The 15,221-nt window shown below is 45.8% G+C and overlaps 1 protein-coding gene across 10 annotated transcripts in view; it reads left to right on the top strand.

Annotated features, from left to right (window-relative positions):
* The window catches only part of CHD5 (chromodomain helicase DNA binding protein 5), a 244,062-nt gene that overhangs the window by 90,967 nt on the left and 137,874 nt on the right, over positions 1 to 15,221 (top strand). For 9 of the 10 annotated variants that reach the window (XM_033922353.1, XM_033922361.1, XM_033922357.1 and 6 more), the window contains 4 exons: positions 2,994 to 3,117; positions 7,558 to 7,724; positions 9,542 to 9,766; positions 11,826 to 12,029. In XM_033922353.1, the coding sequence (XP_033778244.1) occupies positions 2,994 to 3,117; positions 7,558 to 7,724; positions 9,542 to 9,766; positions 11,826 to 12,029 (720 nt within the window). The remainder of the gene's footprint in view (positions 1 to 2,993; positions 3,118 to 7,557; positions 7,725 to 9,541; positions 9,767 to 11,825; positions 12,030 to 15,221) is intronic. The other variant, XM_033922359.1, reaches the window with a different exon arrangement.

The following is a 15,221-nucleotide window of genomic DNA, read 5'->3' on the forward strand; positions in this document are numbered from 1 at the left end:
CTGAAAACCTGGCTTTTCTCAAAAAATGTAAGTCTCCCTCCAACTTAGGAATCAAGGAAACTCTTATATCTTGGCATCCCAAGTCCTCTAAATTTTCTTCACAATTCTACCTCTAACCCTCTGTTGTAGTTCCTTCCTATTTCTCCTACTGTAAACCGCGTCGAGCTCTACGAACGTGGAGATGATGCGGTATACAAACCTAAGAATTAAATTAGATCAGATTAGATCTATGAATAGCTGCGTCTTTAATAATTTTCCGAACCTACCCTTTTCGTATCTGACCCACCAAGGAGTTCTATAACTTAACTCCTGCACAACAGAAGGTCCTTTTACCAGTCTCAACGAGTCTTGGGTTCACGGGCGTCTTCAGTAAGGCTAAACTCTCAGAACGCAAAGATCTTTTTGGTGTATAACTGAGAATATTACTTTCAAGTAATTCTGGGATGTTTCCATACAGAAATTGATGACAAATCATCACTGCTTTATATTGGACCCTGAAGGCGACCGGAAGCCAATGTAATTTTTTTGAGATATGGTGAAATGTCTATATTGTAATTTGTATAAATTATGTCATCTCTGTCCTGTATCGATTATTATGGATGTACTTTGTAACCCATTCTGGGCACCTTTGGGAGGATGGGCTAAAAAATGAAATAAATAAATAAATATTTAGACACACCTGCAAAGAGAAAAGGGCCAATATTCAAAAGGACAATATGTTTAGCAGCACCTGCGTGAAAGGCTGTTCTAGAACTGCGTGACCTCATTTACATGCCACTTTCACGTCTAAATGTACAGAATACTGGTGTTTCCACAGCTTAGGGTATGCATACCCACATAAGTAGCAGCAAAGCAGCTAAGCTCTATTCTGTAAGGGCTAGGGTTACCAGACGTCCGGGAAAACCCAGACTGTCTGGCTTTCCAGACGGACTTTCCAGAACCCCACGGTTTGTCTGGGTTTAGGAAAGCCACGAGCTCCAGCCGCATCGGGAGAACCTTCAATAAGTATGCGCAGATGACATCACCCACACCGGCGCATGCTAGAGGCCCTCCAGATGCGGCCAGAGGTCAGAAAAAAAAAGAGATGCGGCTTTTGGGGGCGGGGCTAGAGACAGAATAGGGAGTGGCTGGAGGCAGAACGGGGTGGGTTGCAGGCAGAATGGGGTGTGGCTGGAGGCGGAATAGGGTAACCCTAGTAAGGGCGCGTGTGAATGGCATAGTGGGGGCTTGGGTGGGGCTGCATTTACATATTCCAAGGACAGAATATTGTAAGTTATTTTTCCCATGCTGTACTGAGGCACCTACAGTTACGTCAGGCCTATGCCTGATATAACCACAAGGGCCTAGATTTTAGGTACATTCATATCTGATTCTATAAATGATGCTTAATTGTGTGCACAATCCAATGTGCATGTGCAATTTCATTGAGTATCAAGCCCAATTAGCACTAGTAATTGAGCACTCGATCAATAATTGGTACTAAGCTGCAACAATTTGGATTTACGCACACATCTTGCTCGGCGCTTTTCTGTAAAGATGGGTGCATACATATTTTTTAGCATGCAGCTGAAAAGGGGTGTGACCGTGGGAGGGGCATGGGCAGGTCAGAGGGCATTCACTTCAGATGCGTGCAATATTATAGAAAACGGGAGGATTTACACCAGGATTCAGTAGGTGTAAAATCTCGTGCCCAAAAGTTTGGCGCTATTCTATAAACGGCACCCATACCAGAGCACCGTTTATAGAATAGCGCTTAGTGCTAATTTATTTTGGGGGGGAGGGCGCCGTTTGCTTAATCTAGTCCAGACATGGGCAACTCCGGTCCTCGTCGGGTTTTCAGGATTTCCCCAATGAATATGCATTGAAAGCAGTGCATGCAAGTAAATCTCATTCATATTCATTGGGGAAATCCTGAAAACCCGATTGGATTCCGGCCCTCGAGGACTGGAGTTGCCCATGTCTGATTCTAGTCCTATTGGAGTGGCGGCTGAATGTCGCTGGCCGTCAGCAATCTATAAGCATATTCCGCATTGCTAACTATCCACATTCAAGCACAATCAACATTTTTTAAAAAAAGTCTGCTTCTTTAGCGTCCCTCCAGACCGGCATAGACGGATGGGTTTACACGCCTCTGCCAGCAGGTGGAGACTAAGAATAAACTGAACTATATGAGTAGTATAAGTAGGCTGTGCAGTCTCCTTGAGATCAGTCTGTACTTGGTCTCCAGCAGGTGGAGGTGGTAAACTTGTGCAATCTTGTTTACCCATGCTTAAATATTCTGTATTGGAGGGGATAGGCAGTGGCCATTGCTGGGCTTTTTTTTTTTTTTTTGCCTAGATGGAGGTAGGGTCCTGTGGGGGTCCCTTTTTTCACTTCGGGGGTGCCATACTCAGGCGGCCATGTCCCTCCCCACCATTCCTTTTTTTGTTTTAGAGATGCCTCAGCTGTATGCCTTTGCATGTAGGCAGTGACTACAGCATAGAGAGCCTGTGGGGGGGGTTTGCTTTTTTAAAAATTAAGTTTGTAAATTAAAAAAAAAAAAACTGAGACGTGCCGGTCTGAAGGGAAGCTTTTAATTTGTACTTTCCTTCCTACCAGGTCGTTTGAGGCAAGGCCTACCACGCGGCGGTTTGCAATGAGCCGAAGAAGTGCTCTGCTTGCTCCCGCCGAGGCCTCACTGAAGCCGCCATTTGTGGGTTTTGTTTGCGAGAAGGGCAATCCAGATCGTTTTACTGGATACATAAGCAACAATCAACATTTAAAAAAAAAAAGTTTGCATATTGCCACAGCTGATAATTGAACCAAAAATAACTGGTCCTGATGTAATCCAGACCCAGGCAAAATGCAGATAGGAATAAGGCTGAAAGTTCAGTGAGTTACACAGAAATAACCCACCAATGTTTCAGCATTGGAAGTGGTTGACTTCATTTGTGAAGTTGTTTATGAACAAAAAAGCCCGTCGCGTCTTCATCCATATGTGTGTCTGTTTGCAGAGCGAGGAGGATGAGCGCGAAGAGTCAGATTTCGACAGCGCTAGCATTAATAGCTCTTCGGTCCGCTCTGACATCTCTGCTGGTTTGATAAAGAGAGGAAAGAGAGGAAGGAAAAAAAAGAGAGGTTGGACATTTATTTTATCATTCTGCTTCCTTTTAATTTTGTTTCCTAACCATTCTTCACCCCCCCCCTCAAATCTTGTGAAATAAAATGTTAACCGCTGCACTGGATGTGAAGTCAAAAAAAAAAAATAAAAAATTGGCAAGGCCAAATATAACTCGCCTGCCAGCTACCCAGAAAGGGGGGTGATGCAAACTGGCACCCCTGCTTTTTACAACTGAGTGAAGTATTGTTTCCCAGACAATCTCGGAGCGCAGGGACAACTGGAAACTCCGCTGCAGTTAGTTATATTTTGCCTTCCCAAATTCTGCTTTTAAGGACGAATCTTTCAATGAGGATTTCACTGCTAATCAAAATGATGGCTTTCCACCTACTGTTTAGCTCTGCCTCACTGCTAATGACACCATTAAGTTAAGTATGTTAATAATCTATCCCACGGTGCATTATTACCATCAGATGAGAAGGGGAAATTTCATTTAGTTATTGTCTAAGCCATTATATAAAGGCCGAACCACAGGGGTTCTCAAACCTGCTTTCAGAAACCTGCAGCCAGTCAGGTTTTCAGAATCTTTGGAATGAATGCTCATGAGATTTGTTTGCAATGACTGGTGACACAGCATATGCCAAGTTCATGATGGGCATCCTGAGAACAAGTTTGGAAACTCCTGGCATAAAACATGATCCTATTTAGGGTTACCATTTTTGGGGCTGCAAAAATCTGGACACATGGCCCCTCCCTGTTCCGCCTCTGGCCCCGCCCCCATTCTGGCCCGGCCTCGCCCAGTTCTGCCCCCCACAAACCTCCTCTCATCTTCCCCGACAAGCTCTGGCTGCGTGCGGATGGCCTGGAGCATTTGCGGAGGTGCAACGTCCATGCGCGCATGCTCGGATGTCCTCCAGATGTGGCTGGAGCTTGTTGGGGGCTTTCCAAAACCCAAACAAACTGACGGGTTTTTGAGAGTCCATCTGGGACCCCAGACGGTCCTCTAAAAAGAGGATATGCACAGATTTTCTCAAACGTCTGGCAACCCTAATCCTACTGCTCTGCTCATTCCTCAAGCTGCTCTTTTCACCCCTGGCTGATCTGCACCTTTGCTAAGTTTATTTCTTATTTGCTATACTGCCAATTGATACAGTCATCAAAGTGGTTCCCAAGGATTCACAATCTCATGAGATACTCTACAAAAAGGCGTCCCAATTGTAAATGACGGTAGGTGTCTGGCAGCCAATTGAGATGCACGTATTTGGAAAAAAAGTCCCCCGCGAAAGGACGCCTACACTTGTAGGCATTTGTTGCAGGTCTAGAGCGATGCATAGGGATACATATGCTTGCCCAAGGTGGGGCATAGTTGTAGTTTTGCCCGGAAGTGGCCTTGGGTGAGTTTAAGCATCCCTTTGCGTCTCTCTAGAGCCATGGTAGATGCCTGAAATGCAGGTCTGCAAAATGCTGGCCTACGTATCATTGGAAAAGTCGACGTGGCTGGCTGAGCTGATCGCAGCATGGGAATCCCCGATCAACTGAGCCGGCAGGGCTCCCCAAAGCCGTGGCTTTCGGGGAGACCTGCTGGCTAAGCTGATTGGAGATTTCCGTATCGCGATCAGCTGATGGCAAGGGATGCCTCGGCCAAGATAGGCAGCTGAGTCGGCCATCTTGGTTATTAGGCAGGTGCGATTCTCTAACTGGGGCCAGCACCGGTTAGAGAGTAGAGGGGGGGTAAGGCATCTGTCCTTTACAGTAGACGTGATTCTGCATAGGATGCCAGTACACAATTCTCAGCCACGTCTTATGTGGCAGCTGAGACCTGCGTCCTGTAGAGAATCAGGCCCTAAGTATTATCCCTGACTGTCCTGGTAGACTCGCAATCTAACTATGGTACCTTGTCTAGGATCAAACCTGCAACCTTAGGGGTGCCAAGGCAGCAGTTCTACCCACTAGGCCACTCCTACACTTCCTGTCCCTGCTAAAAATTCTCATGGCAGTTGAACTCGGCTTCAATAATTCTTGGACTAAGGACCATGGCATGTGCAACTTAATTCAATGATTGACCGTGATTTGTTAGCTTATATGGATCTCTAATTAGAGAGTGAATAGTATAAATTAAAGAACTAAGGCCGGTCCTGGACAGACTTGCACGGTCCGTGTCCCATACATGGTAATTTGGTGTAGGATGGGCTGGGGAGGGCATCAATGGGATCTCCACGAACTTGGGACATGAGGATGTTACTAGCCAGACTTTACGGTTGGTACCTTGCAGATAACGGGATGGTTGGATAGGCTGGAGTGAGCCTGGATGGAAACTCCAGCAGTTGGAACCCAGGACAGCACCAGGTGGACTTTACGGTCTATGGCCCAGAAATATCAAAGAAAAAAGTTAATTTAATCATGAATTTATAATGTGTATAACTAATAGGCAGACTGGATGCGCCATTCATTTACAATTAGCATTTGCACGTGCAGCTGCCCTTAGTCACTGTTCTAGCGATATTCTAGAAGCTGCGCATGCCAATTCCATCGTATGCGACATCTAGGGGGCTGTAGATGTGGGTGGGGTATGAGCGGGTCAGGAGTACGCCTTGGGGTTAGACGCACAGGTTAGAGAATACAAGGAGTCAGCGCACCAACAAATCCGCGCACGACAACGGCGCTCTGATAATTGAGCGCACGGACAATTACGCCCTGTGAAATGCGCACACCAATCTGAATCTGCCATACGTAGATATCTGGAAGGCCCTGATTTGCTCAGCCTTCTCAGGCCCCCGTCCCTTAGGAGGGACTTGAGGCACCTCAAGCCCCTCCCAAGGGACGGGGCCTGAGGAGTCTAAGCAAATCAGGGCCTTCCAGATATCCACGTATGTAAAGGGTTCCCATAATCATCATGTAAACCTTACCCTAACACTAGATAGCAACTGAATCTTTAAAGTGTAATGGGGGGTAGGAGTGGGGTTCCCATCCCACCCCCACCCCACCCCCCTCAAAAAAGAGGGTTACTTCATAACCCTCAAAAAGACAAATAGTATCCGCTGTGGAGCACAATTTTCAGGGTGCATTTGACGGGTCACCCAAAGAGTTACGTGCCTAACTGGCGACACATAACACCGGCCTTTGACCGGCTTGGCGTTGACCTTCCGGAAGAGTGGTGGAGGACAATAATGGAGGGTTGATGTCCTTGTCCAAAACATAGCTTGACCCAGAACATTCTGATCTAGAATTCTAGTCTTTCATTGACCCCAGTGTCCCACATTAGAGAATGACACGGTGACAAAATTCATCACACTGCCAGTCCCCGCAAATAACCGCGGGAAACCATCTTCATGTCATTCCTTAAGGAGAGAGGGAAGAATCAGAGTATGAATGGCCACAACCACTGACCCGAAGGCTTTGCTTTGAAGAATGCTGGTGTAGAAGGACTGAGGTTGAAACAGACACTACAGAATGACAGTCTCTGGTATCCAGAGCAGATATTGTGATGTCATAATGCCTCATTCCACCAGTGCCTAAGAGCCAATCACATCAGTGATGTCACAATGGCTCCCATAAGAATCAGAGTATGAATGGCCACAACCACTGACCCGCAAGCTTTGCTTTGAAGAATGCTGGTGTAGAAGGACCGAGGTTGAAATAGACACTAGAAAATGACATGGGATTATTTCCCGCGGTTATCCGCACTTAGTGAGTTGTGGCTACAGAATGTTTTTTTATTAGACTAACTCACTATATGAGCCTGATGAGCGGAGCAGAGCTTTGGAAAGTTATTAAGTTATCCCAGCAAAAAGGCCTCACCTACACATTTGTATACATTTCTATAATACATTAATCTTATTGATCTGAAATATTTCATCAACAGAACTTCATATTTGCTAGAGTCTCTTGCAGATCAAATACACAAACTCGTCTTTAGTCCCATGGGGTATTCAAGTTCTAGATAATTCTTATACGTTAACCTGGAAACAGTGGCGTAGCGAGTGTGAGTGGCGCCCCTGCCCGCCCTCTTCTCTGCCCCCTCCCCGCTCCTTCCTGACCCCCCCCCTGTCACAGGCGCCCCTTGCCCTTCCTCCGTACCTTTTTAATTTTCCTGGCGGGCCAGCATCACAAACTTGCTGCCTGTATCCAGGGCCCGGAAGTGACGTCGCAGAGAGGCCACACTGACGCGGGCAGCAAGTTCGTAATTCTGCTCGCGCAGGGGAAATTAAAGAGGTGGGAGGGGAGGGAAGGGGCTCACGTACGCTGCAGGGGGAGGAGTCGGGAAGGAGCAGAGGCGGCGGACAGGAGCAGGGCGGGTGCCGGCGCACCTACCAAGACCGTGCCCAGGGCAGACCGCCTCACCCTTCCTACACCACTGCCTGGAAACTAATGAGGGGAGGGTGTTGAGTCACATTTTAACTTTTTCCCTTGTACAGTGTTGAAAACCTGTATTTTTCTTCTGTTTCCATGCCCTGCCTCAGTTGAAGAAGGAGATGGCTACGAGACCGATCATCAGGATTACTGCGAGGTTTGCCAGCAAGGGGGGGAGATCATTTTGTGCGACACCTGCCCTCGTGCCTATCACCTTGTTTGCCTGGATCCTGAGCTTGAGAAAGCTCCAGAGGGCAAGTGGAGCTGTCCGCACTGTGTAAGTGGCCCTTTTCATTGAGCCAGTCAGGTCTTCAGGATTTCAACTACGAATATGTATACGAGGGGATGCTGAAAAGTTCTCAGCCCAACCAACCAACTTCCTAAATTTGCCAATGTAGCTGAAAAGAGCGTTATCTTACTTCGTTAAGTGCCAATTTGCGGAAACAAATTCTATATTTTGACCTTGTTTGAGATCATCGATTGAACCATATCCATATCTTTCACCTCTTGGTTGAGCTGAGAACCTTTCAGAATCCCCTGGTAGTGTGAAGACTTTCAGTCTCTGGTAACCTGAGCTGAGGTTGTGATGTCACAATGGCTCATTCCACCAATAAGAGCCAACTTCCTCAGTGATGTCACAATGGCTTGATTGTCCTATACTTGGCTCACTTTTATTGCATACGAGAGGGTGCTGAAAAGTTCTGAGCCCAACCCACTTCCTAAATTCTGAGCTTTATTTTGCCACGGTGGCTGAAAAGAGGGTTATCTTATTTCATTATGGGCTAATTTGCAGAAATGAAACTCTATGGGCTCCTTGTACTGAGCTGTGCTAGCGGTTTTAGCGAGCGCTTAGCGCGCACTGCAATGCCACGTGCGCTAGACGCTGACGCCTCCACTGTGCTGGCGTTAGTTTTTCCGCGGAGCGCGGGGGTTAGCGCGCGCTAATCTGCAGCGTACGCTAAAAACGCTACCTCAGCTTAGTAAAAGGAGTCCTATGTTTTGACATTGTTTGAGGTCATTGATTTAATCCATATTCATAGAATTCTCTTCTTGGTTGGGCTGAGAACTTCTCAGCACCCCTTTGCAAGCTACATTTGCCTACCCTGAAGGCATTACATTCAAATCTTTCTCATACCTATTCATTGTGCATATCCTGGCTAGGATGGAGAAGGGAGGGTACTTGAAGACCCGTCTAAGAGCAGGAACTGTCTACTTCAAGAGGTCGAGATTCAATTTGGTTCATAGTCATTCGCGCGCGGGACTTCGGCGCGCCGACATTGCAGCGCAGACAAATCGGCGCAAGACTCCAGCGCGCCGCCTAAAAAGTTACTTTTAAAGAGCGCCGACGCGGGGTGTGAGTGGGGAACCCCACCAGTTTACTTCATATTCTTCGCGCTGCCATTGGGGGAGGGGTTGGGGGGCTGGAACCCTCCATTATAGAGTAAACTCTAAAGGATGCCAATTTCGGCTGCTGCATCGGCATCCTTTGGTGAATCACGTCTTTTTTTTTGTTTGTTTTTTTCTAACAGATTCCTTAAATGTAGGCCAGCATGTTACAAGCCTACATTTAAAGTGTCTGTCTCGTGCCTACGGAGACGCATAGGGATGCATACCTACGCCCAAGGCCACTTCTGGAGGAAACCACACCCATGCCAGCCTTGGGCATCAGTAGGCATGCCTAGACACTTCCATAGGCACAAGTCAGACACCTATATTGCAGCCATCCTTTGCGGCATGAATTGTTTTCAAAAACATGCATTCCGATTGGCTGCTGAGATGGCAGTAGGATGTCTACTGTTGGAGAATCAGCCCCTAACTGGTTAAATGCCCCTGAATATTGGAAGCTGGCCTGCTCAGGGGAGTTTAACCAGACAGGAGCCTCTCCTTCCTGGTTAAACTGTTATGAATATGCCCTCTCCCCTCTGATTTTAAAGGTATTTATGTTTCTGTATCTCACACGCCCCATCACATATATACTGTCCATAATCTGGGAAGGAGAATTTAGATACAAGGACGGAGGTGTGTTGTAGTGTCAGACTTGGAATGTATGGTCAACACATTTAGATAACACAACTCTTTCTGCTCCAACTTCAGGAGAAAGAAGGCATCCAATGGGAACCCAAGGAAGAAGATGAGGATGAGGAAGAAGTAGGTGAAGAGGAAGAGGAGGAAGATGATCATATGGAGTTTTGCCGCATCTGTAAAGATGGGGGAGAGCTGTTGTGTTGTGACACCTGTCCATCGTCATATCATTTGCACTGTCTCAATCCACCTTTGCCCGAAATACCAAATGGCGAATGGCTATGCCCTCGTTGTACGGTAATGGGACTTGCCTTTGATCTTCTTTTGCAATTAGATTGCTGACTTCAATTACTGAAGAACTAGTACTGCCTGTAGAGCAAATCATCCCTTTTTGCCATCGTTAGGAACAGCCAGATATGGACCAAAGGCAAACCAAATAGCTGATATATTGATATTGAATAGGTTGACCATTCAGATACCGAAATATAACTGTCCTTCCATGTCTCCGTGGTCCAGATGTTGAGATGTGTGTCATCCAGTGAGTGACTAGGGGAGTTCCTTAAGTGACAGATGAGTTTCTGTAGTGGTGCTTCTAGAATTTCACTAATAAGAGGGGTAATTCTTGCAGGCAGCCACCCCAAGCCATTGTAGCCATTTTCCTTTCAAAATCAACTCCTTCCCACCATCTCCTCTCCTCAGCATCAGCCGTCTTGCAGTCAATTTACTAACTTAGACAACGGCAAAAATGCTTCCACTACTGTGCTTTTTCACTGTCTCTACCTCTACCAGATTTAAACACGAAACCAGGCACCGACTTGTTTATTGCGAGAAACAGGAAGTGCTCGTTCTTGTGTTTAAAATCTGTGGTTGTGCCAGGAGCAGTGATGAGAGTAGCAAGAGTAAAGAGACATTTCGCCACTGTGATGGGTGAAACAGGCAGGCTTTTTGCCTCCCTTAAACATCAGTACCCTGAGCCAGTGCATCACAGGCACACCCATAAGTCTTAAGTGGCTACTGATGCACACAAATGACCGCTGGTAGGATACTGACAAGCGGTAAAGTACATGTCATGATTAGATGGTGCATTCTTTGCAGGTAGGCGTGCTCATAGGCAGGGATTGGGAAGAGCCTACTTCAGTGTCTCGCAAACTATCCGGCCGGCAGCACACTAAACCCAGTGCCCCGGCCAGAAGGCACCTGGAAGTGGGCGGTCATCGACGCGATGGCGTCCGCGCAGGCGTGGAGGCCCATTTGGCCGCGACCCGCTTCAGTGGAGGAATCCGGGAGGTGCGGAGAGAGGAGGACAGACACCGGCGAGGAAGAGAGCCATCCGCGCTGTCTGACTGCCTACAGGACGTGCCTCTCGCTGTCCTGTAGGTAGTCTGCCAGCGCGGATGACTCTCCTCCTCACCAGTGTTGTCGCGTCACACCTGAAATCTCAGGAGGCACATGGTTGCGATACACTGGCCTACCTGCTGATATCCAGACATGAGCATTTGCTCCAGCTCTAGACCTGATCTAAGCAATTCTGCCTTAATATACACGTTTTCAGCCATTTGTATCAATATTCTATAAAGAAGAGTCGAACTGTCCTCTGCTTATGAGGTATTTCAAGCTTATTATGCCGACAATGGTATTATATCTCTCTTATCTGAATTTCAGTGCTGTGAGTAAGTCTATTTTTGAACCTGTTTCATGGGGTGACGGGACAAAAGCGCGCCGGACCAAGCCGCGCCGATATTTCGGCACAGACAATTGCGTGCAAGACTCCAATGCGCCACTGTAAAAGTTAATTTTAAAGAGCTCCGATGGAGAGGGGGGGGGAAACCCCCCCCCACTTTACTTAATAATGTTCGCGTTGCCGTTGGGGGAAAAAGTTAAGTTTCCTCAATAATGGGGGGGGGGGGCTCCAACCCCCCAAACCCCCCCATGGCAGCGCGAACAGTATTAAGTAAAGTGTGTGTGTGGGGTTCACCTCACACTCCCCATCGGAGCTCTTTAAAATTAACTTTTCCGGTAGTGAGCTGGAGTCTTGCGTCCAATTGTCTGGGCTCAAATATCGGCGCGGCTTTGTCCTGCACGCGAATAATTGTGAACCGTTTCATGGTAGTCCTATTATTAAGTTTCAGTTTGCTGATTCGAGTTTACTTCGTTGATTGTATTCATGTTTATATTTCGTCTTTTTACTACTGTTATGCTATTAACAAAATTGTAAGTTTTATGTTGAACTGTACTTGCTGGGTCAGTCTCTTCCTAGAGGCACTTAATAAATCACAATTAATAGATCAGCAGTAAATAAATATGACAATCAGCTTCTGAAGCTTAACTGTGCTGTTCTGTTCCTCTATCCCTGCAGTGTCCGCCTTTAACTGGGAAAGTACAACGAATTCTGCACTGGGTGTGGAGGGAGCCCCCTCCCCCATTCTCATCTGGGTCACCTGCTGATTGTGATACCACTGCCCCTCCACCGAAACCACTGGAGGGTATTCCAGAGAGAGAATTCTTTGTGAAATGGGCAGGACTCTCGTACTGGCATTGTTCATGGATCAAAGAGCTGCAAGTAAGTCATTTCTGGGTTTTCAGTGCCTGCACAATAAGAACGCATAAAACGATTGGGCCCCCCTCTCCCCCCCAAAAAAACAACTTTATCTGGCTTTAGACAAAAATCTATGATAAATTGCAAACAATGCTGCTGAAACAGCAGCTCTAACCACTGAGAGTGGAGGAGTGGCCTGGTGGCTAAAGCAACTGGCTCGGCATCCTGAGCTTGTGAGTTCAATTCTCTGTGACTCTGGGCAAGACACGTAACACTTCATTGCTCCATGTAAAGTTTTCAAGTGTTATTTAAAATTTGATTAAACGCTTATAAAAATTTCTAAGCGATATATATTGATTAAAATGAGGGACACGTAAAAAAACATGCATATCTGGACATTCGCCAAAACTAGACTGATATATTGATATTGAATAGGTTGACTAGAGATTAAGTTGGAAAAGAGGGAAGAACTAGAGAATGACACGGTGACAAATTCATCACCGTTCCCGTCCCCGCGGATAACCGCGGGAAATAATCCCATGTTATTTTCTAGTGTCTAGTGTCTATTTCAACCTCAGTCCTTCTACACCAGTGTTCTTCAAAGCAAAAGCTTGAGGGTCAGTGGTTGTGGCCATTCATACTCTGATTCTTATGGGAGCCAAGGATAATGAAGCCATTGTGACATCACTGATGTGATTGGTTCTTAGGCACTGGTGGAATGAGGCATTATGACATCACAATATCTGCTCTGGATACCAGAGACTGTCATTCTGTAGTGTCTGTTTCAACTTCGGTCCTTCTACACCAGCGTTCTTCAAAGCAAAGCTTGCGGGTCAGTGGTTGTGGCCATTCATACTCTGATTCTTATGGGAGCCAAGGATAATGAAGCCATTGTGACATCACTGATGTGATTGGTTCTTAGGCACTGGTGGAATGAGGCATTATGACATCACAATATCTGCTCTGGATACCAGAGACTGTCATTCTGTAGTGTCTGTTTCAACCTCGGTCCTTCTACACCAGCGTTCTTCAAAGCAAAGCTTGCGGGTCAGTGGTTGTGGCCATTCATACTCTGATTCTTATGGGAGCCAAGGATAATGAAGCCATTGTGACATCACTGATGTGATTGGTTCTTAGGCACTGGTGGAATGAGGCATTATGACATCACAATATCTGCTCTGGATACCAGAGACTGTCATTCTGTAGTGTCTGTTTCAACCTCGGTCCTTCTACACCAGCGTTCTTCAAAGCAAAGCTTGAGGGTCAGTGGTTGTGGCCATTCATACTCTGATTCTTCCCTCTTTCCTTAAAGAATGACATGAAGATGGTTTCCCGCGGTTATCCGCGGGGACGGGAACGGTGATGAATTTTGTGACCGTGTCATTCTCTAGGAAGAACAACAGTTTTATACTAAAGGAGACATTTAAGGGATGAACAAAAGGAGGGTTGAGGAAAACGAGGAAAATAAAAATTAAGGAGACCTAATGGTTAAGTACGTAAATTGACCCCCTCTTTTACAAAGGTGTGCTATGCTTTTTAGCACGTGCTAAACGCTAACGCGCACATGTTAGTCTATGGACGCGTTAGCGGTTAGTGCACGCTAATCCCGCGCTAAAATGCTTAGCGTGCCTTTGTAAAAGAGGGCCTGAGTGTTACTAACGCCCTAATCGTAGTTTTCAAATGCATCCTTGAAAAGAAAACATTTGAGGGAGCCTTTGATTGTGTAAACCACACGGGTAAAAATGGTATATCAAATCTCTTCCCCTTGCACTAGGCCACTCCTCCACTACTTGATGGGGTGGGTCAGAAGAGTGGGCAGACTTGATGGGCTGTAGCCCTTTTCTGCCGTCATCTTTCTATGTTTCTACTTTTCCGATACCACCGTTTTGGCTCCTTGAGGAAGTTCCGTTACTGGAAATGAACTTTGCTAAAAGAACAGGACGTGAAGATCAACAAATGGGGCTCTGCCCCAAAAGAGAAATCACTGGGCCTGTTATTCAGAGCAATTTAAGTGGGGCAGGAGAGGCTGCGGCCTGCTTAAATCGCTGTGAGCCAGCCAATTGTGATTTTCAGCAGCATTAAACCAGGCAGTGCCACTGAATATCTTCTCTGACTGCCCAATGTTAAAAGTGAGCAGGTCTGGGACGATACAAGGCGTGGCATTAGGGAGGAGCCGGTGGTTATGTGGATAACATCAATCAGGGTCTATTAAAAAAGCGAACTCAGTGTTTGATATTGAGACCTGCAGGAACCTCAATAGGAGGCGTTTTCTTCCTTAGATATCCATGCAAGTACATAATAAGATATCGATCCATGAAATATGTTTTCCTAGATCCATCTCAGCTATCGAGTTTTATATCTCTAAAGCGCCTTGATAAAGAATGAATTATAACAACCTCTAAAGAATAGGAAAAGGACTCTTTCCGGCTGCAGACGGCTGATCTCTTCAGATTTAGTTTGTCTTTTTTTTTTTTTTTTGTCGTTAAATTTTCACTCACATTTAATCTTGGATCACTTTTTTGAGGACTTGCGATAGATTCCTTATAATTTCTTCTATGTAATAATCTAATTATTTAGATTTTGGTAAAAAAAAAAAATTATGTATTAATCTAACTTTCTGTTCAAGATGTATATTTTTTGAAATTATAAATACATTTTTTTTTTTTTTAAAAAGAGAGAACTCTTGGTCCCGCCCTTGTCTTTTATAGAATTGTACTTAGCGCTGATTTCTGGGCCTACCTTTAAGCGCGAGACTTACACCTGCTGAATCCTAGAGCAAATGCTGTTGCCCAATTAGGCTTGTATCTTGTGACTACATGCACAACTTTTTTGGAGTAAAAAATCAGCGCTGGTTAGAGAAATCTGGCCTTAACCCTTTCAGGACCATAAGGATCGTAGGCCAATTTTTGTGGTTTTGACGACATTTTTATGGTAAAAAGGGCTTGCAGATGCCAAAAAATTGATTTTTTTTTGTGAAATATTATTTTAAAAAAAAAAAATCACACTTCTGGCTTATGGACAGTGTGGCAAGTGAATCTTCTCGTCAATCTGGCAACGACGCTAATGAATGAATGTCGGAACCAGTTTGTTTACATAAAGGCAGTACCATATGGAATCCATACATATCAAATTTAGAACTGTAGACTATCCCAATCAAAATTTATAGGATTTTAAAGTTATGGGACAAATATGTCCCTTGGTCCTGATCCCTAGATT

Source organism: Geotrypetes seraphini, chromosome 15 (genome assembly GCF_902459505.1).
Source record: "Geotrypetes seraphini chromosome 15, aGeoSer1.1, whole genome shotgun sequence".
NCBI lineage: Eukaryota > Metazoa > Chordata > Amphibia > Gymnophiona > Dermophiidae > Geotrypetes > Geotrypetes seraphini.